The sequence below is a fragment of the Eschrichtius robustus genome, chromosome 14 (genome assembly GCF_028021215.1).
Source record: "Eschrichtius robustus isolate mEscRob2 chromosome 14, mEscRob2.pri, whole genome shotgun sequence".
NCBI lineage: Eukaryota > Metazoa > Chordata > Mammalia > Artiodactyla > Eschrichtiidae > Eschrichtius > Eschrichtius robustus.
In genome coordinates this window covers 38,296,260-38,323,363 of record NC_090837.1, presented here as the reverse complement: position 1 = coordinate 38,323,363, position 27,104 = coordinate 38,296,260, and the positions used below count along the sequence as shown (strand labels likewise).

The window sequence follows — 27,104 nt, the reverse complement described above, 5'->3', positions numbered from 1 at the left end:
CGTTCTTATTGAGAACTGCTGAGTGCTTATATGATTTTTAAAGTGTAAGGCCTTCCATCTTGGACCTATAAGAAAATGTCAGCACCACCCATTTAACAGCTTTTTGCTATAACTTTTTTTTCTCTGGGGGCACAGGGATCAATGATCTAGTTTCTACTTAAATTTCTGACAAACTCCAGGAACCTCATGGTACACTCCTGGAACTATTTGGAGGGCTGGCTCTTTCTCTGGCTGCAGACAAGGAAAACTCAAGCGGTGTTCCAGAGTTGTCCAAAAACCTCCCAGACCTGTTTAAAGGGAGTCCCATATGAAACAACTGATGTAACTAAAGGAAATTATAGGAAAGTGGTTAGCCTGCCTGTCTGTCTATAGGAGGGTCTTACTTCTGAGGTCATTTCCTAACTAGGTTGTAGTGTGTCTCATAAAAGATGAGACCTGTCTTTGCCTTCACTACGTAAAGACTCAGCCTTGGCTATCTCTCAAATGGATAGAGAAAGTATGAAAAATTTAAGGCTGTACTGATAGCTTCTTTCTGCCAGGAACTTTTTTTTTTTAAGTGACTAAAAGTTCTTATTTGAGAGCTCTTCATACAATGCAGAGTCTGGGAAGAATTGTTATTTCTCTTACCTCCATGAACAAGAATGGCCTAATGACCACACTAGTGTGTGTGACTGTGGGGCAACCACTCTGCTAACTGATAGCTCTGGAGTATTCCCCCGGATCTTTTTCATTAGGTCACTGAGTCTCAACTGTAAAGGGAAGAGGAGTCGGTATTCTGAAGAACTGGGTAACCCTGAAGCTCATACCTAGTTACTGGCTGGAATTTTTTCTGTAAGAACTCAAAGATACAAAAATACATTCCTTTAACCATCATGTTAACACTCATGATACTTGGAATTTTGTTTTAAAATGTTGGTTCTACTTTTACATGCTACACAGTACTGAGGGAGAAATTCCTATATAATACAGTGCCCTTCACACAGTATGATAAACTGGACAATTAGAGGTGAAATTCTCCCTTAAAATTTCTGAGTATGACTCTGGACTAAACTTAAGGAACTGGCAGTTCTTCACTAAAAATAATAATCCAGGGATTATTTTGCTACGTTAACAAGAGAACTATATTGTTGGAAATTAGTGTTTACAATCATACCCTAGGCATGAGTTTCTAGTGGAAACTTCCACCTTTAAGAAAGAAGGTATGATAAGTTAGAAACATATCTATTTTATCTGTAAAATCTGTGCCTACCTGAAGCTGCTATATGATCGGCCTGTCTCTAACTAGAAAGGTTATATCATCCTTTCTAAGGATGATATAAGGAAAACTCTCCTAAGAAAAAGTTTGACCACATTCATGTAAGCAAAACACAAGGGTTCTGGGTAATAACACGGCCATCAAATGAGGCTATATGCTCTATTTGAGTGATGAAAGACCTAACCTTGTAATGACAAGACCACTCTCCTAAACCTGCTCACCACTGAAACGATGGGCTATAGAATTATACTCCAAATAATTAAATGGCTTTTGATTTCACTTAAGCTAGCTCTCACTGGCAAGAAATATATCCCTGAAAAATAAAGAGTGTTTGTCATTTACCAAATCTACAACCAGAAGAAAGTTGAGAAGTAACATTAGATTGGCACATACTTAGGTGGGATGGCCTTTTCAGAAATCCTGGGATGTAAAACATCATGTAAGGTGTTATAGAAATGCTAGAAGGCTTCTTTTAGTGAAGCAGTAAAACTTATCAAATGGTGCTGTAGGTGGTGCATTACAAATATTTTCACTTGGATGCTGAGTAACAAACACTGGAAATACATAGGAAAAATATGAAGATTGCACAGGAAGGGTTCTTTTATAGGTTGAAATTTAAGATAAAGTAACTGCTTAAGAGGCAACAAATGGAAGTGAAGATGCAAAACATCACATGCCTTACATTCTTTGTTGCAATTCTCTGTGCCTTTTTTTCTTTCCCATATTGTAAAGTTTTAAGCTTCTAAAACCTGCTTTTCCCTCTATCAAAACGTTACCTAATGGAATTCCAGTGCTTAACCCTGAAAGCTCATGCTGTCTGCACTGCTGGTGAAACAAAGCTCACAAAGAGTCAGTAAGGGAGACACTATTCAGGGACCAGTTCTGATAAAGTGGTGAATGGAGATCGATACAAAAGCACTGATTTTACATTCCAATGTGGAGATGTCTCTGAAAATGTATAATCCTGCTGCTTTCTAAAATGTCCTTGGAAATGTCAACTGTCCAAAAAAAAAAAAGTCTTTTAAGATATCCAGGGTTTTGAAATAGTTGTCATGTCCTGAGAAATGTGACCTTTAACTGCTAAAAGCATACAACTCTTACTGGTTGTTGTATTTTTTAACTGTTTTGCCCTGATAATATTACTTAAATTGATATCTCAAGCTTTCTGAAAGGTATATATCTTTGGGAAGCTTCTTTGTTAAGTTAGAGGAGGCTTTGGAATTTTCTTCCCTTTCTACATACGGTAAAATAAAATTTTGAATTCTTTATTCAACCAAAGAGTTTTATATGTCTGTTCATTTAAATGAATAAATATACCTGGATTTTAAAAAAATCCAATGTGCTAATCTCTCTTATTAGGTAAATTAAATCAGTTTATACAGTCATTACTGATATATTTGGACTTACCTACCCTTCTCTCTTGTTTTCCTCCCTTCCTGCCATCTGTTGGATTTATAAAGTAGTCTATGTTCCTTCTTGTCCCCTTTGTAACCCCTTGCCATTTGAGAGCTACAGGCTGTTTTTCCTTTGGTGGTTTCCCTTTTAATATAATAATGTCTAAAGTTATTCAGCATTCCTTTTCTCCTCCTGAGGATTACAAGGACTGTAGCATATGCTTAAATTACTCACTAAACATCTGTTTTCCCCTCCCTGATTCTTATTGTTATCTAGTTTACATACTACATTAAAATTTTTTTAAAAATCAGTTATTATGACTTTTTTGTTTTTAGTCAATAGTAAACTGAAATATTTTTCAATTTCTGTGCTCACAATTGCTTTCTGTATTCCACTCCTTTCTTATGGATTCACTTTCCTTCTGCCTGAATATCATCCTTCAGTAGTTTTTCACAATGATGGTCTTAGAGTGGTATGCTTTCCTGGTCTTAGAATGAAAATGTCTTTATTTCATCTACAGTCTTGAGTGCATTTAGCTGGGCATGAAATTCTGGACTGATAGTTTTTTCTCAGAAATATTTCTCCCCTGTTTTCTGGTATCTATTATTGATAACTGTTAGAAATCTGTTCCTTTCCAGTATATTTGTGTTTTTTTCCTCCCCTCTTTGGTGGCTTTTAAGGTTTTCTCTCTATACCTGCAGTTACAGCATAATGTACTGAAGTATGGATTCATCTTTCTTTATCCTGCTTGGTAGTTGTAGCACACTTTTAATCTGAGAACTTGGGACTTCCTTCAGTCCTTTAGTTTCTCCAATATTCTCTCCATTTTGTTCTTTGGCAATCCTACTTAGACATATGCTAGAATTTCTCAGTCTATCTTCCATGGCTCTTAACTGCTTTCAGGTTAACAAAAAAATCTGTCTCTGTGCTGTGTTCTGGGAGAACTTCTCATCATTAGTACTCTTGTCATCTATGTCCAAACTATAGTTTAATTCTATGTGCTGTGCTTTGGTTTCAATGATCATATTTTTTCATTTTCAAGAATCCCAATTAGTCGTCATATTAAACTACTATTTCATTTCAACTGAAATGTTTCAGTTTCACAATTTCTTACTCTCCATGGATGCTGTACTATCAATTATCTCTTTGATTATCCAGAACATATATATTTTAAAGTCTTGGTCAGGCTATGTATCTAAAATAAACAAACATATATCCCAATAGTTGATTTTGTTGGTGATCTTTCTTAGCACTGGATTTCAGAATTTTAATTTATCAGAGAGTTTTGAATGGAAGGCTTTTGTTTTGGGATTGTTGCTTATTTCTTCTTCTTTATCTCTGTGTATACCTTTTCCTATCTAGTAGTTTTGCACTTTCTTTTACCAGGTCCATGGGCCCAAGTCTGGAAAACAGTCTCATGATGACTTTTTGGAACAGCTGTTTCATGAGTATACTGGGGATATCTCATATCCGGTCATAGAGCAAGCAGAGGACACAAAGTTGTGCCTTTGTTATCCCTAGACCCACAACTTCCTATGAAACCACAGACTTTGGCAGAAGACTGGTAATATCTACCTTAGCTTCTTTTCAAAAGTGGGTTAAGTTCTACCCCAGTCTCTGGCTTCAAGCAGTGAATATGGCTCTGGCTCCTGGTCCCACATGGATCTGGTCTCACCTGTAGCCAAGCTCCTGCTTGCCACCACCTGCTTGGAATATACAGTCAGCAGGCCCAAGGCTTCATTTTCACTTATTACTTGGCAGTTCTGGTCTATGAAGATATTTATCTTGTCTCTGGAAGCCCAGCTTTGTCTTTTTGGTTTTCTCTTTTTATATTTTACCTGTCATTGCTATGTGTTTGGAGCAAAGGGAGTGAATCGAAACACAAACTCAATGTGCCATCTTGACTAGAAACTTACATCATGCCTTAGCATTGTATTTGAACAAAATTTACTTATTACTTATTAAACTGTGTAAATAAGATTAACAGGGAATTTTAAAACCCCTTATTTGTACCTAAATGGCAAACTAATTACAAAATATTTTCATAAATGCAAATGAAATCCTAACTTGAGGTTCAGAATATATGTACTTGAAAGTAACTAAAATGTATTTAATCCAAAGTAAATCTACAAAACAGACAATGCAGAACAACTTTTTACCTTTGAAATTAAATTAGTCTTACTTCTACAAGAAGAAATAGGACTCTCAAACTAACATTTATCAATTTTAACCAAAAATAAAGTAAGAAACTTTTCTACTGTATTTAACTTAAAAGGATATCAGCTAAATAGAGAAAACAAAAATAAAAACATTTCTTACTATGCTTAGTGAAAAAGAAAGATTTATACCTTTTCACTTGTTAAAAACTTTGCAAAATATACATGCTCTCCTCCTGTTTTCAATTCTTCCATCTTTTTCCTTGAGGCCTGAGTATCATCTAATTTATAACTCTTAAAAACAGCTAGAACTTCTTCAGAATACTGCAAAGTAAAAATATCAATTAGTTTTATTTGGCATTGTTGCCCAATCATTTGTTTAGTGCTTTTCTTTATCAAAATAATGTACAATTTATTCCCAGTTAACCGTATATGCATCCTTAAGGCACACTAAACAAGAAAAATTATGACAGCAAAATGAGGGTAAAACTATTTTTTGTGAGATATTATGGTTATTGTAAAAGTAGGAATAAACTCTCTACTTCTGGAAAAATGTGATTTCTTATGCAGTTTGTGTAAGGGGCAAACAGAGAAAGGAATGCTTTGAGAGTATACAGAAATTTACCAGTAAAAGTAGCTGTTTAATCAGCAGTGAAACTCTCAAGCATTTCTTGTGCTAAACACTGTGACCAAATAAAAAAATGATGTCAAAGCCTATCCAGTTGAGGAACAATTCCAGGTGATTTCTCACTTACCACTTAATCTGAATTTGGATAGTTATGGGGGAAAAAAAGATACTGCATATAAAATAAAAACTTTAAAAAGTAACACAGAAAACACACCATGCTACTTTTAAGAGCTACCTATTAACTTTAGATTTTGACTACAACAAAAAGGACAAACTGACCTTTAAGGAGCCAAGAAAAAGAAATAGAGAATTCTTATAAGAAAGAGGTTAGTAAACTTTTCCTGTAAACAGTCAGATAGTAAATATTTTAGACTATATGGCTCAAATGGTCTCAATCACAATTACTCAAGTCAGCCATTATAGCACAAAAACAACCACAAATAACACGTAAATGATTGGTGTCGCTGTGTGACAAAATTAACTCTGTCTGCAAAAGTAGGCAGTAGGCTGGATGTGGTCCAAAGCCATAGTATGCAGAGTCCTATTCTTAGAGGACAGCTGAAATAATTTTGTGCAAAGGCAGGATGTATTCTGCAAAAGTTCATCAATTCATGTTGACAATACTATGTAAAAACAAAAAAACCAAGGCTGTAATTACTAAATTTTAAATCCTCAAGTCATTTATAAACTGCTCTCAGAATCAACTGTCTATATATTAATTTACAATTTAGCTTCTATATTATGAAATAGGTATAAAAACGTAAGAGGTAGAACTATATAGTGAAAAGTATGCTGGACAAGAGTCAAGTTCTGACTCTGCCATTAGCTATAAAATATTGGGCTTTTGTTAGTCTGTAATTGGCAACTCACCTTGAGAAAAGTTTTCCATGAAATTTTCTCATAGCATTGCACAGGGTTCCTAAAGTAATCCTGAAGTGACCAAAATTTTCGGTACAGGTTGTAATCAATTGGAATGGAGCTGATAAAATAAATGTTACATTAAATAAATCATTTAAGTTCTTTTAGAAATATCTAAATGCTTTAACTTTTCTTGGGTCACAAACCCTCTGAAAAAGCTAATGAATGCCATGGCCTCTTTCCCCAGAAAAGTACACAAATTCATAAATATTTATATAAACGTCTATAATTTCAGGGGGTTCATAGACCCCTATTCCCTCTTTATCTTCAGTGGTGGAACCCCTGAATTTTGGCTGGACACATTCAGAATTTAAGGCTCTCTTTCCCAACCTCTCCTGCACTAGGTGTGGCCATGTGATTAAATTCTGGCCAGTCAGTGGGGAGCGGAAGTCATATGTCTTATATGGGCCGTGTTTTACCATTTTCCCTTTTCCCTTTTTTTTGGCTAGAATGCAGATATGATGATGAACCATCCTGGACTATATGAAAAAGAGCAAATACCAAGGCATGGTGGAACAAGAAGTTAGAAGGAACATGGGTCCCTAGACAATCTCCCTGAAGAGTGCTACTGCATCAGCCCTGAACACCTGTCTTCAGACTTTTACATGAGAAAGAAATCAATTTCTATGTTGTTTAAGCTAATGTTAATTTGACTCTAATGGTAAAAGCCCTAGGCATTATATCCTAACCAACACACTAAGACCTAGTATGAAACAAACACACTAGGTACATATGAACTTAGTATTACAAAAATGGCGTTACTAATTCAATTTCTAATTCGGCTATGTTACAAATCTTCAGTGTCAATACATATTTTTTTTTAAACATCTTTATTGGAGTATAATTGCTTTACAGTGTTGTGTTAGTTTCTGCTGTATAGCAAAGTGAATCAGCTATATGCATACGTATATCCCCATATCCCCTTCCTCTTGCGTCTCCCTCCCACCCTCCTTATCCCACCCCTCTAGGTAGTCGCAAAGCACCAAGCTGATCTCCCTGTGCCATGCAGCTGCTTCCCACTAGCTATCTATTTTACATTTGGTAGTGTATATGTCAGTGTTACTCTCTCACTTCGTCCCAGCTTACCCTTCCCCCTCCCCATGTCCTCAAGTCCATTCTCTATGTCTGTGTCTTTATTCCTGTCTTGCCCCTAGGTTCATCAGAACCATTTTTTTTTAGATTCCATATATATGTGTTAGCATACGGGTCAAGACATATTTTAATTTTTAATTTTACAAGCAATCATTACACTACAAAATGCTTCAATTTTTAATTTTAAAACAGACATTTCAGAGTTTATATTAGCAAAATCCTCTATACTACTAAAAACAGCCAATAAAGTCTTTTAAGTAGTAACCATATGTCAAAAATGCTTGAGGTATCAACTGTTTCATACCCTCAAATGTCCACAAAAATTTTCAACATCACCTCTGTAAAATTAATTTTGTCTGTAAACACTACTGTACACTATCTTACTCCATTCTTTCCAAATAAACCTTAACAAGTTGAACCTATGGATTACAGTTAGCATCTGTGCTAAGCTTCATGCCCAAATATTCCAAGTAAGACTGTAATTTTATATGGGAAACAGGAAGTAGGTTTAGTGATCCACACAGCACCATGATCTCAAAATGAAACGGAAGGGAGAAGGGAAGGAGTGCGTAGGTCGCCTGTGGTTGGCTTTTCAAACATTATGAATATATATAAGGTAGGTTACACCTAAAAAACGGACTGCCTGCACACAATTTAGAAACCAACTGATACAGCCCATTAGTGATTTTGGAGTTGTAATTTTAAGTGATATACATTAAAGTTACAAACAAAAGAAATCTATAAGCATGATCTCCTTCCTCCCTGTCTACATTCTCACCTTAGTACCTGATAAGTCATAAGGTATTATCTTTGTAAATCAAGAAATCTGAACTTCTAAACACTCACCAAGTTGTTGGAGCTTCATCATCCCCCATTTCACCTTCCTCCACATCCATTCCTTCTTCTCTGTCCTCCATGTGCTAAATTAAAAAAATGTACATCCTGTCATGAAGCAGTTGTCAGGCAGAGGAGAATCCTATATGACAGGGATCCGAGAACTCAAGAGCAGTATGACAATAATATAAGATAGTCATGAAGACATGGTGCAGGGACCTCCCTGGTGGTCCAGTGGGTAAGACTTTGCGCTCCTAATGCAGAAGGCCTGGGTTCGATCCCTGGTCAGGAAACTAGATCCCACATGCATGCCACAACTAAGAGTCTGCATGCTACAACTAAGATCCCGCGTGCCGCAACTAAGAACAGTTGCAGCCAAAATAAATAAATAAATATTAAACAAACAAATAAATATTAAATATTTATATAAATAATAATAATAATAAAAGAATATAAATACCTATTCATTAAAAACAACAACAACAACAACAAACATAGTGCAAAGTTTTAAACCAGTACTTTTCCAAACACAGTCAGTACATTCTCTCTGGGAATAGAGAATCTATGGCAAAATATGATTTGGAAACACAGTATACAACGACGTGTTGGAAAAGTGAGAAGATCATTAGTACACTAAGGAGTCCAAGAACCACAGTAAATGACTCAAAGTGATTTAAGTAGTTTTTGTCCCCAACTTTAATTTGACCTTGAAAATCTTCCCCTACCTGTACACATAACACTTATTATCTGGGAACACTTTAGGATATGCTGGGTGTACAGCTCCATATTGAAAAAAAATTTTTTGATGATTAATTTTTATTGGAGTATAGTTGCTTTACGATGCTGTGTTAGTTTCTACTGTAAAGCAAAATGAATCAGCTATACGTATACATATATCCCCTTGTTTTTGGATTTCCTCCCCTTTTAGGTTATCACAGAGCATTGAGTAGACTTCGCTGTGCTATACAGGAGGTTCTCATTAGTTACCTATTTTATATATAGTATCAATAGTGTATATATGTCAATCCCAATCTTCCAATTCATCCCACCCCCCCACTTTAAATTAACAAGTTTACATAGAATAGTCCAAGAAATACCTAAAAGATACATAAACGGGAAAGGCAGACTTTGAAAAATCTTAAAGTCAATATCATTTCCAAATTGACAATGATTACAATTTAAGGGATAAAGTAAGTAAAGTACTCTGATTAATTTACAGTGAAATATTAGTTACATCTAATTAATAATTTTTTAAACTTTATAACTTGCTCCTAAATGAAGAGCAGGTGCTGAATGTCCAAAAATTTGCCAGCTCTGGACTGTTTTCTGGACACATCAAAAATAATCTTTAGGGGGCGTCCCTGGTGGCGCAGTGATTAAGAATTCGCCTGCCAATGCAGGGGGACACGGGTTCGAGCCTTGGCCTGGGAAGATCCCACAAGCTGCGGAGAAACTTAAGCCCGTGCGCCACAACTACTGAGCCTGAGCGCCTAGAGCCCACGCTCTGCAACAAGAGAAGCCACCGCACCGCAACGAAGAGTGGCCCCGGCTCGCCGCATCTAGAGAAAGCCCGTGCACAGCAACGAAGACCCAACACACCAATAAATAAATAAATAGATAGATAGATAAATAAATAAATAATCTTTAAAAATAAAGTTGATCTTGCTGATGTACTTTCAAAAAAATCAGTGGGCAAATGATGGATTATTTAACAAATGGTTCTGAGATAACTGGCTCACAATTTAGAAAAAATTAAATTATAACTCAACTTACTCCAAACTCCAACCTCCCTGCTGGGTAAAAGATTTAAAGGAAAAAATAAAATCATAAAAGCACCAGAAGAAAACAAAGAATTATATACTCCTGTGGAGTGGAAGCCTTCAGTATGACACAAGGCTAGAAACACTAAAACAAAAGACTAACAAATGTTAATATTACTATATCCAAATTTAATAGCTCCATACAGAAAACTATAAAGTTACAAGAAAAACCATAAACTGAGGAAAAAAATGTAATGAGTTTCAATGAGTTTCTACATATCAATAGAAAAAGACGTTTCAGCAGTAAAATGGGCAAATGTCATGAATAGGCAGTTCTCTTCCTCATTGTTTCTAATCAGCACAGAAGAAAAATAAATTCCAATAAACATACAGTAAGTTCCTCGACTTCATTAATAACCAAAGAAATGTAAGTTAAAACAAAGACGACTTACCTTTCAAGTATGTATCAATTAAGCAAAAATTTTTAAAAACTGGTTATTCCCCATGTTGGCGTGAGGCTGTGGGGAAATGGGAAGGCATTCTCTATGTGCCACTGGGGGTGGTATAAATGGGTACAACTTTTTTGAGAAGTACCCGGGCAACAGTTATCAAAATTTGATATAAGCATTTATTTTGACACAGAAATTTCACTTATCGAAATTTATCCTAAGGAGACACCTGCATAATTTAGCAATGATATACAAAATACTATTTACTATAATGTCGTTAACAAGTTTTCCCTATTAGAGATTATCTAAATGCTCAGTGACAGGAGACTGTGATATATCCAAAGACTTATCATGAGACATTAAAACACAGAGACAAATCTAAATGTACTGATGCAGAAATGCAACCATTTCATACTGTTAAAAGAAGAAAGTGAATTTCAGTACAGTATGTATTGTATGACCTCAATTTTGGAATAAAACTACATACACACAAAAAGTCCTGTAAGGACAAAACAAGAATGTTAAGAGTGGTTATCTTTGGGGCCTTGGATTATGGGGTAGCTGTACTTTTTATTTTAAATATTTCTACTTTGCATTTTTTTTCTACACAGAATACATATCATTTCTATAAATTGAAAATAAAGGTTTTTAAAATTTTTGATTTAGAAGACCCATTCATCTGAGTTATCTCAATAACAAACTTAAAATATGTTATGTTAGATTTCATATCAGCCTCACCTTTTGACCCAATGTGCTTTCCTGCTCATTGGTATTGAAAACAGTGACATTTTCCAGATTAAACTGACTCTGCAAGTTAAGACCTATTGAAAAAAAAAAAAAATTTTCAAAGCAAATCCATCAAACACCTAAACTTGTTTAAGAATATAACTTTGTTGTCATATAACCAAAATACATAAAATGATAAATCCATAATTAAGCAAAAGATCAAGTCAGAATAACATCACACTTGATTTTCAAATTCTTTCTACAATTCATTTCTTTAAGGTGCCTTTAGAGTATGCCGAATTCTGTATACACTGTAACAGATATATTGATCCTTGTTATTTATGAATATTCTAGAACAATTTTACAGAATGCAATATGTAGTAATTTATAATTTTGCTGAAGCACAAATAGAAATTGTATTATTCAAAAAGTGTGAATGTATAACAATATTTATAGGAAATATAGTTAGTGAGAGCCAGGTTTCTCGCTGTCAGGGAAATAAGTTATAAATAAGCAGATCTATTGGTGCTAGATTAGACTCACAAGTTATCAGTCACTATGACAGCATTGTTTTTGTTGTTGGTCATTAAAAAAAATGTAGACAGATACAGGAATACAGATGCATACATACACATGTTAGTATACATATGTATCTTTCCAAGCTCTGTCCACTGAGAGGGCTTAGAAGCAGTGATATTCTAGTAACAATTAGCATTATCTAGGTCCCAGATCTTGTCTTCTAAATACCATTTTTAAGTAAAACAAATCAGGCTCTTTGGAGAAGTGGCTGATTCCAGGGGTTGGGCAGGGAAAATACAAGATGTGCCTGGACTATCCTCGCCTACATGAAAGAGCTCCCAATGGGGAAAACCATAAAAATTTGAGCAACAAAGTAAATAATGATATTATGAGATTATAACCCATATAAAATAAATATCCATGAGTTCATACTGAAATAGATGACTGAATTACAAGTAAACAAAGGAGAAGAAACAACTCTTCTTTTTTTTTCTTGGCTGCACTGTGAGGCTTGTAGGATCTTAGTTCCCCGACCAGGGATCAAACCCAGGCCCCCTGCATTGGAAACGTGGAGTCTTAACCACTGGACCACCGGGGAATTCCCAAGACAACTCATCTTCAGAGAAGAATCCCAATTCATAAACGTAGAAGGAATGAAAGAAATAGAAAATCACCACCAGGACAACCTAATAATAATCACTGCAGGCAAGATCCACTGATGAACAGTACTAAACTCAGCCGGCAAACGTTTAAGGAGAAAAAGTATCTGCATAGCCTCAAAGTATCTCCCTCCAAATATTTATTAATTACAAAGGGGAAAATAGTAACTCTGTAGTAGAGAAATATGGTGATCAAGGATAATATCTTAAATAAGTGATGAAAGATAACACCCCCAGTAAAAAGACACATCAATACCATGTTGAAACGATGCACTGAGAAGGGCCCATCACCTCTGTGGTCTTCTTCCCCAAATCCATATCCTCAATCTAATTATGAAAAACATCACACAAACATGAATTGAAGGGCATTCTACGAATTATCTGACCAGTGCTCTTCAAAACTGTCAAGGTCATGAAAAAATAGCAAAGACTGAGGAACTGTCACTGACTGGGGAGATTGGGGAGATTAAAGTGACATCACAACTAAATAATACAGGATCCCAGATTGGATCCTTAAAAAACAAAGCAGTGATAAAACTGGTAAAATCCAAATAAAGTCTGTAACTAATAGTGCTGCACCAATGTTGATTTCTTAGTTTTGATAACTGTACCATGGTATGTAAGAGGTTAACATTAGGTGAAGCTATTCGGGTACGCTATACTATCTTTGCAACTCTTCACGTCTGAAGTTATTTTAAAACAAGAAGTTTTTTTTTAAAAGCCAGTATGCTAGATGACATCATAAAGCTAGTGAATGAACCTGGCTGACCATTTAGCATTGACTACTTAAAATATCTTTGTCCATTTTCTATTTATTACTCAACAAAGCATATGCCATAATTCTCAGGTTAAAAATCTCAGTCATACTTTACTAAATTTAATGGGTAAATTACATGTTAAGACAGCTTTCTGAAGGTCTTGGGATATACTCTAGTGAATCTTACGCATTTACAAATGTAAAAACAGAAGAAAAAATACTGCAAGAAGATATCCCCAAATGCCAACCTAGCTTATGTTAGGGTGACAGGATTGATTATGAATTTTTTTTCCCTTCATTTTCTAAATTTTCTGAAACAAGGTTGGGTAATTTTATAATTTAAAAATTAAATTTAAAAATATAATTTATTAAAAGATATATAGATAGTTTAAAGCTACATTTAGCAACATACTGTTAGTCTTTCAACTAGTTAATAAGAAAGAAGTGATTTCTCTATGTCTTGTCAATGTAGGAATGTAGTGTATTGAAAAAGAGGTTAAAATGTTTTTTAAAAACTGAGAGTGGAGGCTGGAGATAAACAGGAAGGACTAAAGAATGACTGAGAATTGAAACCTTGTTCTTAGGTTTTCTGTAAATTCCAGAAAAAGAAATCACAAATCAGTACTTATGAAGGGGCACTTCATTTCACAAAGAGAGTTTCATTCATCAGATATTTAAATAGCGACTAGATATCTGGTATTAGAAGTTACCAGGCACAGAAAATACAGAGGTGAACAACACAAACACACTGAAAATGCCAGGTGGTGCTAAATTCTAAGAAGAGATTTGAAATCAGGTGGTGATAATGGGTAACTGTGGTGGCAGGTTTACATTAGATGCTCAAAGACAGCCTCTCTAAGGAAGTAAAATTTAAACTGAGATTGAGTGACAGCAAAAGTCAGTAATGTGACAATAACGAACAAAAGGATTACAGACAGCAGAAAGAGTGCCAAGGTCCTAAGGTTCAATTGATCTTGATATTTTGAAGGTAAAAAGAAGGCAAGATGCCAATTCAGTGGGAAAAGAATAGTTTTTTCAACAAATGGTGCTGGGACAACTGGGTATCCACATATAAAAAGAATGAAATTGGAACCCCACCTCACACCACATACAAAAATTAACTCAAAATGGATCATATACCTAAATGTAAGAGCTAAAACTCTTAGAAGAAAACGTAGATGTAAATCTTTGTGACTTTGGGTTAGGCCAGGGGTCCCCAACCCCCAGGCCATGGGCCAGTAGCGGTCCACGGCCTGTTAGGAACCGTGTCGCACAGCAGGAGGTGAGCAGCAGGCGAGCGATCGAAGCTTCATCTGTCGCTCCCCATCGCTAGAATTATCACCTGAACCATCCCCCACACCAACCCGACTCTGTGGAAAAACTGTCTTTCACGAAACCAGTCCCTGGTGCCAAAAAGGTCAGGGACTGCTGGGTTAGGCAACAGTTTCTTAGATATGACACCAAGAGCACCAGCAACAAAAGAAAAAATAGATATATTAAACTTCATCAAAATTTGAAACTTTTTTGCTGCAACCAACACTATCAAGAAAGTGAAAAGGAAATCCACAGAATGGGAGAGAATATTTACAAATTATATATCTCATAAGGGTCTAGTATCCAGAATATAATAAGAACTTGTACAACTAAGTAATAAAAAGACAAATAACCCAATTTTTAAAATGGGCAAAGAATCTTAATAGACTATTTCTTTAAGAAAGACATGCAAATGACCAGTAAGCACATGAAAAGATGCTTAACATCTTTAGTCATTACACAAATGCAAACCAAAACCATGAGATACCACTTTACACTCACTAGGATGGCTATAATAAAAAAGACAATAAACAGTAAGTGTTAGCAAGGATGCGGGGAAACTGGAACACACTTGCATCAATGATAAAATGATGCAGCCTCTTCGGAAAACAGTTTGGTAGTTCCTCAAGAACTTAAATACATCATTTGTAGAGACATGGATGGACCCAGAGACTGTCGTACAGAGTGAAGTAAGTCAGAAAGAGAAAAACAAATATCGTATATGAACACATATATGTGGAATCTAGAAAAATGGTACAGATGAACCAGTCTGCAAGGCAGAAATAGAGACACAGATGTAGAGAACAAACGTATAGACACCAAGCGGGGAAAAGGTTGGGTGGGATGAATTGGGAGATTGGGATTGACATATATACACTAATATGTATAAAACAGGTAACTAATGAAAACCTGCTGTATAGCACAGGGAACTCTACTTCATTTTGCTGTACAGTAGAAACTAACACAACATTGTAAAACAACTATACCCCAATTAAAAAAAAAAAAGAACTTAAATACAGAGTTACCATATGACCCAGTAATTCTACTCTTAGATATCTATCCAGGAGAAATTAAAACAGTTACCACATGACCCATCAATTCCATCCTATGTATATGGCCAAGAGAAGTGAAAACATACATCCACATAAAACTTGTACACAAATGTTCACAGCAGCATTATTTACAATAGCCAAAAAGCAGAAACAACTCAAATGTCCATTAACTGATGAATGGACAAAATGTGGTATATCCATATAGAGAATATCATTCAGCCATAAAAAGGAATGAACTACTGATACATACAACACCGATGAACCTTGAAAGTATTAAGCTAAGTTTAAAAAGCCAGTCACATGAACTGAGAGAGTAGCATGGACATATATACACTATCAAATGTAAACAAGATAGCTAGTGGGAAGCAGCTGCATAGCACAGGGAGATTAGCTCGGTGCTTTGTGACCACCTAGAGGGGTGGGATAAGGAGGGTGGGAGGGAGGCTCAAGAGGGAGGGGATATGGGGATATATGTATACGTATAGCTGATTCATTTTGCTATACAGCAGAAACTAACACAACATTGTAAAGCAATTATACTCCAATAGAGATGTTAAAAAAAAAAAAAAGCCAGAAAATGTGGTCACAAAAGACCACATATTTTATTATTCCATTTTCTAAATGTCCAGAATAGGAAAATCCATAGAGACCAATAAGTAGATTAATGGTTGTTTAGGGCCTGGGAGACAGGGTAAGGATGGAGGTAAGTGGAGAGTGACAGTTAATGGGTGCAGGGTTCCTTTTAGAAGTTAAAATGTTCTAAAATTATACTGCAATGATGACCGTACAACCCTGTGAATATACTAAAAAACAGTAAATTGTACATTTTCAATGGTGAATTGTATGGTATGTGAATTCACATCTCAATAAAGTTGTTAAAAAATATAAAAAGCTGAGCTTCCAGTAACGGAAGGCCAATTAATTAGCTAATTAATTAATTCAGATTAACCCTCTAAGGACAACTGAAAACTTGGATAAATTACATTAATTCTATGAATACTTACAGAGCATAAACCATGTTCACAGCATTGTTTTAGGCAATGAAACAGAAAATTGTTTTCTTAAAAATGGTAAAGAGCTGACATTCAGTGAGGAATATATGGCAAAAATCAAGAAGGCAAGAAAGATAAGCAATGCATCACCAGCACTCAAAGCCACTTTTGTCTTGAGGCTATCTGCCAAACAGGAAGAATCGGCCGCAAAACTGACCTACTCTTTTAGCAGCTTCCTGAAGCGAGGATGATAAAAATAAATCTCTAGGTGGGGAATCTAATAAATCCTACCTCAACCTTCTCCTAGACTGGGACCTACGTCCTCAGGTAAGGATGAGCCAAATTGCAGTCCAGTGCCAAGTCTTCTCGATTATCTAAGGAATCACAGGCCTTGAGCTGGGCTAGATTAAGGTAATCTTGGACTAGTAGTAGCACCCTTCTAAGGGTGCCTGGCAGGAGTAATGAAAACTCTTGTCTGGAGAAAGGTATCTAACCTAGGCCTCAAAATTATTCCCTCAAATATCTTCTCAAATATAACATCAAACACTAACCAGAAACACAAAGGGGTAAGACACAATGAGTGAGAAACAGTAGAAACAGACACTAGAGACATACCCACAAAGACTTAAGACACTGGAATTATCAGACACATAAAAATAACAATGCTTACCCTGGTTAGAAAATTAAAAAACAAGTTTGAAAATATCAGCAGGGAATAAGAAACTAAAAAAGTGACACAGCAGACTTAAAAGAGACTTTCTAGAAATGAAAAAAATACGATTACTGAAATTAAGAACTCATTTAGCAGCAGATTATTCATAGCTGAAGAGAGAAGTAGTGAACTGGAGAACCGTTCTAAAGAAATTATGCAGAATGTGATGGCGAGCGACAAAGAGATGAAAAATGTAGAAAGTGTAAGAGACAGAGGATACAGTCAGAAGATATAGTATGTCTACTAGAGTTCCATAAAGAGAAAAAGAGAAAGAAGCATACACAATATCTGAAGAAATAACAGCTTAAATTTTTACAAACTGGATGAAGGACAACCAATCCATAAATTCGAGATGCCCACAAATCTGAAGAATGATAAATTTTAAAAATCCATGCTTAGATACATCATATAAAACTGAAAAACAAACCAAAAAACCCAAACAAATAACAAACAAAAAACCCAAAGAAAAAGAAAACCTTAAGAGCAGATAGAGAGAGAAAAAAAAAAACTAGATTATCTTCAAAGGAGTTAGACTGACATTTGCCTTATCTATAGAAGCTAGAAGGCAAAGTAATGATTATCTCCCACTAAATGAAATCCTATATCCAGTGCCAACCTACAGTCTTCTATCTGTTGAAATCATTCTTCAAGAGTAAAGAAATAAAGATTTTCAAAGAAAACACAAATCTGCACCATAGTAAAGTCTAAAGGGGGAAACAGACAGAAGGTCAGAAATACAAGTGGTAAATACATTGATAAATCAAAATTAATCCTGACCACATTAAATAAGGAAAGAAAAAAACATAGATCTAGCAGGACAAAAAGAAAGCCACATGTAAAACAACTGCTAACATATACTATAGGTCTCACCACATGCAGGCACTGTTGTAAGCTCTTCACATATTTTAATTCATTTAATCCTTACAAAAACATATAAAGTAGGTGGTATATTAGCCTGATATTAAGGAAGGGAAGACTGAAGCAAAGGGATATTAAAATCTGGCATATTTGAACAGATTGTGGTGGGCTCTAGAGAGCCTTGTGGTGGGCAATGTTCCATTTCTGGACCTGGACAGTGGTTATACAAGTGTTTGCTTCATAATTATTATACTATATTTACTTTATGCACTTTTCACATTACCGTTACATTTCACAATAATAAATGATAAAAGAAATGAACAAAGTCAATGTGGCTGAACAGTAGTGATTGAAGGAAAAAATGGAAACAGAAAAATAGGCATACATTAGGAAATGAAATAAAAACATGATTCATAGCTACATATTTCAGTGTGATTCAACTGTACATTATTATTCACAAACTTTGAACTTAAAGAATCAATAACTTTAGGGACTTCCCTGGTGGTCCAGTGAGTAAGACTCTGCGCTCCCAATGCAGGGGGCCCAGGTTTGATCCCTGGTTGGGGAACTAGATCCCGCATGCATGCCGCAACTGGGAGTTTGCATGCTGCAACTAAGAGTCCGCACGCTGCAACTAAAGATCCTGCATGCCATAACAAAGATCCCGTGTGCTGCAACTAAGACCCGGCGCAGCCAAAATAAATAAATAAATAAATATTAAAAAAAGAGAAACAAACAAACAAACAGGCTTGCAGATATAGGAAAAAAAGGAATCAATGACTTTATTTAAGGGTTACCTGTATCATACACTGAGACAGGTATAACTACTTATAAGTAAAATAAAGTGGCAGTTTCCTATGTTATCTTTCAACTTTTTAGAACCATTTTTCTTTCTTATCATCATGGTAGATTCTAATCTGGTAAAGATTTTCCTGCAAAGCATTTTATGTACAAAAGCTTACCTGACTTCTCAGATAAAGGGAAAAGTCTGGCCAAAAAGAGCTGAATTCGTCCACAGAAGACTGTATTCTGGGATTTTGATAATCTTCGTAAGAGATCTAACAACACATGGAAACGAAGGTTACACAGGTGAGATCATTCTATGTTTATTACAACCATACCCAAATTTCTTAACCAGTTTGTCAAAAGTATTTTCCTAAAGTAGTAGTTCTCAAAATGGGGGTAGAAACTATTTTTGTCACAAAAAGGCTCTAGAAAATTAGGAATAAAACTAAACAAGTTTAGCATGGGTAAGACGAGCTTTACTAAATTTTTTTGGTTTTCATTAAGTTTATACCCAGAACAGGAATAGTTTAATTTAAAGCAAATGATCAGTTTTAATAAGTCAGACTGCTATTTAAAAATGAAGATACAATCTACATTAAAAATTTTACCACTTGTGTTTAATTCCACCACCTGTTTTCCTGGCCACATTTACTTTTTAAAAAACAATCATTTACTGTTGAATTACTTACCATTGCACATACGTAGTAAATAATTTTTCCCAGCAGAATAGAATGTATTCTGAAATTAAGACAGAAATTATTACTATTTTCTGAAGTTGTTGCACGTCCTTCAATAATAAGTCACAGGAAGTAAAATTTTAAAGAACGCTACTATGCACTGAGAATCTACTATGCCACTTTCACTTTTTTCAAGCAAATAACATTTTTAACGAAATAAAAATATTTTCAAATATATAACAAAACACGATTCTAAGTAACTTTTAAACATGTAAAAGTGTGTGTTTTCAAGTTAATTGTATCTACTCAAATTTTGTACTTCCATTTTTTTCTCCGTATGACTCTTACTTGGCTTTTCCAAGAGAGCAGAATATATAATTCTCATAGGGACAAACTTTTTGGCAATCAGCAATATTATAAATATAAGCAAAAAACAAAAAACAAAACAAACAACAACAAAAAAAAACTACCCTCAGAACTCTGGATCTACAGAAAGATAATATTAGCAGAAAAAGAAACTAAGGTACTTACTGATTTCCAAGTAGCAACATTTTTTTCCACAAAAGTGAATATTGTGTCACACTGATCCAAAGGAAGGCAATCCAAAACATCTCCCAACAATACAAAAGGTGTAGATGCTGTACAAATACCTTCAAGTGGAGCACAAGCCAATTAAAAAGTTTAAAATACTGCTGAGTAAAACAGCCCATGCAAAATAATTTTGAAGAAAATATTAAAGGTATACTTTGTCAATCCTAACAAGGCTGTGAAAGACAAGAAACAGAAGCAACCTAAAGTCCCCAAACAGGATATACTTAAGTAAGTTTTGGTATGTGATGATGATAATCATTCTTGATACCACTTCCAGAGCATTTACTATATGTCAGGCACACTAAGTACTTTACATATACTAACACATGTAATCCTTATAACCCTATGAGGTAGATAACATTATCTCCAGTTTATAGAATGGGAAAACTGAGACACAGAGAAGTTAAATAACTTGCCCAAGATCATAGAGCCAGTAAGTGGTAGAGCTGGGATACGAACCCAGGCAGTCTGGCTCCACAGTCTGTTTTCTTCACCACTAAGCTATTCAAAAGAATATAACGCAGCCAATTAAAAACGATGGTTATGACGACTACAATAACTTGGAAAATGTTTATGATATAATGTCAAGTGAAAAAGGCAGGGTTCAAAACTGTATGGGTATTATGGTTATCACAATAAAATCTTTTAAAAAGACCAGAGAAACTAAAACCATATACCAAAATAAATGGTAGTTTTTTTAAAGTAGAAGAATTAGGACTAGTATGTTCCCTTCTCATATCCAAATGTTCTGTACTATTGCTAAAATTTAAGTTGTCTGTGATTTGAAAAGAACTACTTCAAAAAAGATAACAAAAAGATTTGATACTGATTTCAACTCATTAAACTTTTACAATAATACCATTGTTTCAAGGGAAAAAAGGGTAAAATAAAAAGTTGTTTATTTCTAAATTCAATCTTACTAAAGTAAAGCAATAAATTAAAGACTTTAAGGTCATCTAGGCTAGCTAAAAATACTTTTACCTCCCTGCTCATTCTTCCTTCTATTTTTATGTAATAGATACTAACACTTGTTAAGTGTTTAGGAAAAGTAGCCACTTCAGCATGGTATGTAAAAAAAAAAAAAAGTACTGAGTGGGTACTATTAGCCCAAAATACTGCATTAACACAGTAGTCAGAAACAGGAAGTAGTATTTCCAGCTCTACTCTGCACTGGTAAGATCATATCTGGAATGTGATATGAGGGATACTGCCTAGAACCAGGGAGGCATAAAGTAGCAAATTTCAACTCAATACAAAGGAAATCGCACCATCAGAACTATCTCACAGAAATCAAATAGTGAGCTCCATCAACGGGAGTACAGGCTGGATGACCACCTGCCAAGGACTTTACTGAGGGGAGACAGGATAGGCCAGAGACAAGATTGGACCACATGACCTCTGAAGTCCTTTAACACTTAGATTTGTGATACTTTTATGTCCTGTATATCCAAGAGATTTGAGAGACATACTCCCTGCCCTTAGCGGAAGTATAGTTTGGCAAAAGTTAACTGACATTAATAACTATAGAAAATTACCTAAATTCCACTCTCAAAGATTCTGATTCAGTAAAACAAAGCTAAAGCCTGGCAATCTCATTTGAGTGGCTTCCCTGGTGGCGCAGTGGTTAATAATCTGCCTGCCAATGCAGGGGACATGGGTTCGAGCCCTGGTCCAGGAAGATCCCACATGCCGCAGAGCAACTAAGCCCGTGCGCCACAACTACTGAGCCTGCGCTCTAGAGCCTGCAAGCCACAACTACTGAAGCCTGCGTGCCTGGAGCTCAGGCTCCGCAACAAGAGAAGCCACTGCAATGAGAAGCCTGTGCACCGCAACGAAGAGTAGCCCCTGCTCTCCACAACTAGAGAAAAGCCCACGCGTAGCAACGAAGACCCAACGCAGCCAAAAATAAATGAATAAAAATAAATAAACAAAAGTCTCTTGAAACTATCCCCTACTGCCACTGCCCCATTTTAATTGTCCTCTGCCTAGTTTTCCTGCCAGCAGTTTCTCCCAATCCAATGGCTCTTCCATAGGTCCTCTTTAGCATGGCACACAAAGCCCTTTACAAATGGCCCTAACCTACCCCTCCTGCTTCTTTTCTTCACCATTCTCATCATCCTCTCACCATTCTGCTCCACATTTTTTTAGTCATGCTGAACTAGGTCTTTATATAGCTATATCCTTCTGTTTCTGCCTGACAAATTACTCATCCCTCACATAGCTCTTATGTTACAGTTTCCTTTCTAAGACCATCCTGATTCCTTCAGACTCTGAAGTTTAGAGAATCACTTCAACCATACTTCATTCCTACTTCAATTCCCACCCCCCCACACCCCCCGCCCCAGTAAGACATTTAGACGTGTTTCCTCCATTAGCCACTAGGCTCCTTACAGGCAGCGAATATGTTTTATTTACCACTGAATCTCCCAAGGCCTAGCTCAGTACCAGGCACATAGTAGATGCTCAATAAATATTTACCTGATGAACAGAACAAGTGGAGAACAAAGAAAGTGCCAAAGTGTGCACTGTATACACGAGTGACAAGAAATACCTGTGAGCTAATTTCCATGGGACTTCTTGGCAAAGGGGGTAGGCAGAATTTTAAAAACGAACAAAATCAATTAGGTAGAGAGGTATGGGGAGAATAAGTTTTAAATAAACATGTCATGCCCAAGATTGCTTTAAAAAAAACAAAACAAACCCATACTTACCTTCAGTAACTCCCCCAATAGCAAGAGAAATAATAGCTAAAACGTTTTCACATGATGAATGATTTATCTACCAACAAAGGAGAAAACAACTTAATTTAGGAGCCAGACTTTAGACTAATTTGATAATAAGAAAAACATATTCTCTGACATTAAATTGATTATCACTAACACTGGATAAAGATATTTCTCACAGAAGATAAGATTACTTTCTAAGATGAAAATTTTAAAAATGAACAGTAATAACCCTAACTGTAGAAGTATATCAAATAATTAAACAGCAGGTGATTCACTTAAAATCCAAGTCTTAGGAAGATCGTTACATTAGCATGATTAAGGCTGTAAGCTAATCAACTACAGATGTGCTGAGGCCATAACTCACTCAATGGCACAGGACAAAGGCAGGGTCAGGGGAATTAATTGTACTGGTGCATCAATATGTCTGAGGGAGGGTTTTAATAGAAGAGAGGTGGTGCTTAGGTTTGATAACATCATAAAATCCAGCATTTATTGAGTGTACATTAAGTGCCGTTTCACACAACCACCATGAAAAGATGGTATTTCCCCTCTTACAAATGAAATTGAGGCTCAGAAAAGCAATGTAACTTGCCCAATGCCTGACAACAGGTGACTAGGTCTGAAGCAGAGGAAAGAATGAATTTGACATAGAATTGTCCAAAAGAAAGGGACACTGTTTTATGGCCACAGGAAAAGGGTCTAGCTTCTTGAGATCTAAGCTTTGCTAAACCAAGAATAAACTACTGAAACTTTTCCTTTCATTTGGGTGCTCCACTAATGGTAAATAAATTCAGATTTTTCATGTTTAGATCAAATTTCTCTACTGAAGTTGGATAGGCTCTTGTTATTTTTGCAGGCGAACTGATAAGGTGATGCCATAGGAAAATGAGGGCATGGAATCCCAGCTCCCATGCTGAACATCCTTGGACTAGACCTTTTATGCCACTACAAGATGTGTCACTGTTTATACAGCAAAGCGAGAGGGCTCACCTTCAAATTCTAGTTTTTGCTCAGGAAGACCTCTTATCAACTTTTCTTATACATATTCACTTGCAGAGGGCTCTACTCATTTATTAAACCAAACCCTTAAACAAGTCAAGCTGTGCTATTAAAACCCTTAATCCTTACACAACTCCTATACTAACTATGACCAAGTTAGGTTTCACAAAGTACCAAGTTCACTCTAGAAAAAATAGTCATGTTTAAATATCTATTCTAAGGATAAAAGCAAATTTAAAAATAATATTGATTTGCCAGCAAAATTCTAACGATAAATAAAGGAAAAACATACTTACAATTTCTTCTTCTAGAACACCTCTAAAAGCTTGGTCAAGGGTACATTTTTTTTCATTTTCACTATTAAAAACAAAAAACACCTGCATTTTTAAAGCAGCTCAGGGTAAGTATAAAGATTTCAGCGAGCCTATTTCATGGATATCAACGCCTTACCTTCCAGGTAACTGGCTGAAGGTATTCAACAAGGGCTTGATATTTTTGTTGTTCAGGGCCTCTCTGGTAGATTTCTAGAAAAATAAAAATAGCAAATAAGTGGAAAGATTTTTGATTATTTACTGAAAAGCATATCACTCATCAATAGTACGTCTAACTAAAAAATGTTTATACCTGGGAAAAATTACCTATGAGTCATTCTATCAGTAATTCTTATTCAAATGCCACTTACTGATATAGACTCATCACTTTAAGCCTTGCAAGAGCTCCCCAGCTAGACTTTCTCATTCCAGGTTTTTCCCTCCTACTTTCTCTTTAAATATCCCATTCATGAGTATCCTGCTTTTAAAAAAATAATCTCTAAGTGGCTCCTTATTTCGTAGCTTCCTCTAAGCGTCCTTGATAATGTTATCCCACTCAAGCTATGCAACCTCATTTCCCAGTACCCCCTAACACGTACTCTCTATAGGGTCTAGCCATTTTCCCATCATTTTCTATCAAGCTCACTCTAGTGTATTCATTCCCATTATTCCTCCCACATGCTCACGCAAATTCTATCCATTCTTCAAGACCCATCAAGAGTCCTACCTCGGGAAAAAAAAAAAAAAAAAAAAAGTCCTACCTCATCTAGGTAGCTTGCACAGCACAGTCCCTGACACCAAGTAAACACTGATTGTCTTAAAGTAGTAAACCTGCTGGTTGTCTTAAAGTAGTCATAATTGAAAGACAAAAATACTGCCAAGTCATTCATTCTGTGAAAATTCACATACACTTGGAAAATCAATGTTACCTCACAGGAGTTACATTTTTACTGGAAAAGTCCATTCCTGACTCTGCCTGTGAATAGGCTGTGTAATCTTGGGCATACCCCCTTACCTCTGTGCTTCATTTTCCTCATGAGTTAAATATGAGGGTTGTTGTAGATCCTTACTACCAACAGCAGCAGTGGCGTCACCTGAGAACTTGTTAGAAATGCAGAATCTCAGGCCCCATTCCAGACCTACTGAACCAGAATCTACATTTAACAAGATCTCCAGGAGATCCCACCCCATGCTCAAGCTTGAGAAGCACTGGGCTAGATGAGCTCCCATTAAATGGTCCCCTCCAGGACTAATATAACCTTGGATATTCCTAACAGTTACTCCTGGCAGAATTTCAGAGCACTAGGGACAAATACAGTCAAACAATTTAGTGATGGGTAACATAAAAAGAATACTGGGTCTGAATTCAGAGAAAACAGTGAAGTAAATCATTTAACTTTTGGAGTGGGGGGAGGCTGTCTCAGTTTCTATCTCATCTACCAGGGATAATAAAACAGCCTCCTTACAGTGTTATTCTAAGAGTTAAACAAGCTAACATGAAAACGCTCTGTAAAGTGTCTCCCAAATGCTTAAACTACTGTTCCCCAATGTGTAAGAATAAAATGACAGCTGACAACCCTTCCCAAGCTGACCTGTTTGTCCTGTCCCACTTAGGACCTTCCTCATCGATCTCTTAGGAATGAGATACAGAGGGTTAAAGGGTGGTGAATAAGCGGCCAGAACAACCACCTGGCAGCTTAGGAGGCGGGGCGGGAGCCGGTTCTCTGGGCTGAAGTCGGTCCCGCCCACCCCCTTCAGCAGCCCCCTTCCAGTTCTGGAGACACCTGCCCAGCTGAGAGAGCACTGCCGAGGAGCCGGACCCGAACAGGGGTAGTCTGCGGGTGACCCCTCCACGCAGGGCGCAGACACGCCCAGAACGCGGGGTCCTGGGACCCGCCGGAGGGAAGGTGGAGGCGGACCGCAGAGGACGCGCGGAAGAGACAGGTAATGCGCCTTTGCCACTTCCCAGCCCACGACGAGGCCGGGAGCCCGTCGCCGCGGCGCACACGCCTCTGTCCCCGCTTTACCCCAGAGCAAAATTCGAGTAATTTCAGGGAGAGGAGGGCAAAAACTAGCGCTGAGCCAGGGCCGCACCCACCCGCCTTCCGCTCACCGTGAACCGCGTCCGCGCTTCGGGCAAACTGAAGAGCGGCGGCGTAGGAGACATCTTCTCGGCCGCGCGTGCCCGCCACCGCGCCGCGGCGCCCGCCGATGACGTCAGGGCGGGAGCGAAGAGATTGCCGGCTCTGTGCACGGCTAGAGCGGCCTGTGAGCGCAGGGGCGGGCCCGGTGCGGGGGGGCGGTGGGAGCTTCTGTGGTGACCGAGGACGGGCGGGCGCTGGGAGCCGGAGTCAGCTGCTCAATGCCCGATCCGGGTTCGTGGGTAACCCTTGGGGTGACGGTAGATGTGTGGTCTTGTCCTGTAAGCGCTGCGGGTTGCAGGCCGGGACGCGCACTTTGGCGGTGGTTTTCCTGGTTTGGGGAAGCCTGGTGAAAGGCGGCTGGTTACGGCTCAAGGGGCCGCGAGGGAAGGTAACCGCCGCCAGAGAATCCAAGGCAGGTGGGTTATCAGGGAGCGCTCCAGGCTGGGGAAGTGTCGGCAGTGGCCGTGCACCGCCGGACCAAAGTCCTTTTCGAGGAGTGGTCCCAGCTCCGGATTTGCGTTTCTGCCCTACAGTTCATGGGCCCTGTAGCTCAGGAGCAGTCTCCTCTTGTGAGGAATAGAAATAATGCTTATATCCTTGGGCTGTGGAGGAGCGTCAATGAGATCATGAATGCGCGTGTGGCTTGTATAGCAATGCAAGTATTATTATGAATGTTTGGGGATTAGTTAACTTTGCCGGCACATAGAGGGCTATACTGAAAGAGGAAGATCTTGGAGGAATGCAGTACTCGGCGCTGATTGGATAGCGGGTGGCGCCGGGCCAAGGGTTGGAGG

At 37.2% G+C, this 27,104-nt stretch overlaps 1 protein-coding gene across 1 annotated transcript in view; it reads right to left on the bottom strand.

Moving 5' to 3' along the window:
- The window catches only part of THOC1 (THO complex subunit 1), a 40,892-nt gene extending 14,531 nt beyond the window's left edge, over window positions 1-26,361 (bottom strand). Inside the window, exons 1-11 of the mRNA XM_068563563.1 lie at window positions 26,280-26,361; window positions 24,306-24,379; window positions 24,152-24,212; window positions 22,842-22,908; window positions 20,071-20,189; window positions 19,552-19,600; window positions 19,039-19,134; window positions 11,226-11,308; window positions 8,291-8,364; window positions 6,305-6,413; window positions 4,999-5,130 (exon numbers count right to left, since the gene is read on the bottom strand). Of these exons, the coding sequence (XP_068419664.1) occupies window positions 4,999-5,130; window positions 6,305-6,413; window positions 8,291-8,364; window positions 11,226-11,308; window positions 19,039-19,134; window positions 19,552-19,600; window positions 20,071-20,189; window positions 22,842-22,908; window positions 24,152-24,212; window positions 24,306-24,379; window positions 26,280-26,333 (918 nt within the window). The 5' untranslated portion in view covers window positions 26,334-26,361. The remainder of the gene's footprint in view (window positions 1-4,998; window positions 5,131-6,304; window positions 6,414-8,290; window positions 8,365-11,225; window positions 11,309-19,038; window positions 19,135-19,551; window positions 19,601-20,070; window positions 20,190-22,841; window positions 22,909-24,151; window positions 24,213-24,305; window positions 24,380-26,279) is intronic.
- Window positions 26,362-27,104: the final 743 nt, after the last annotated feature.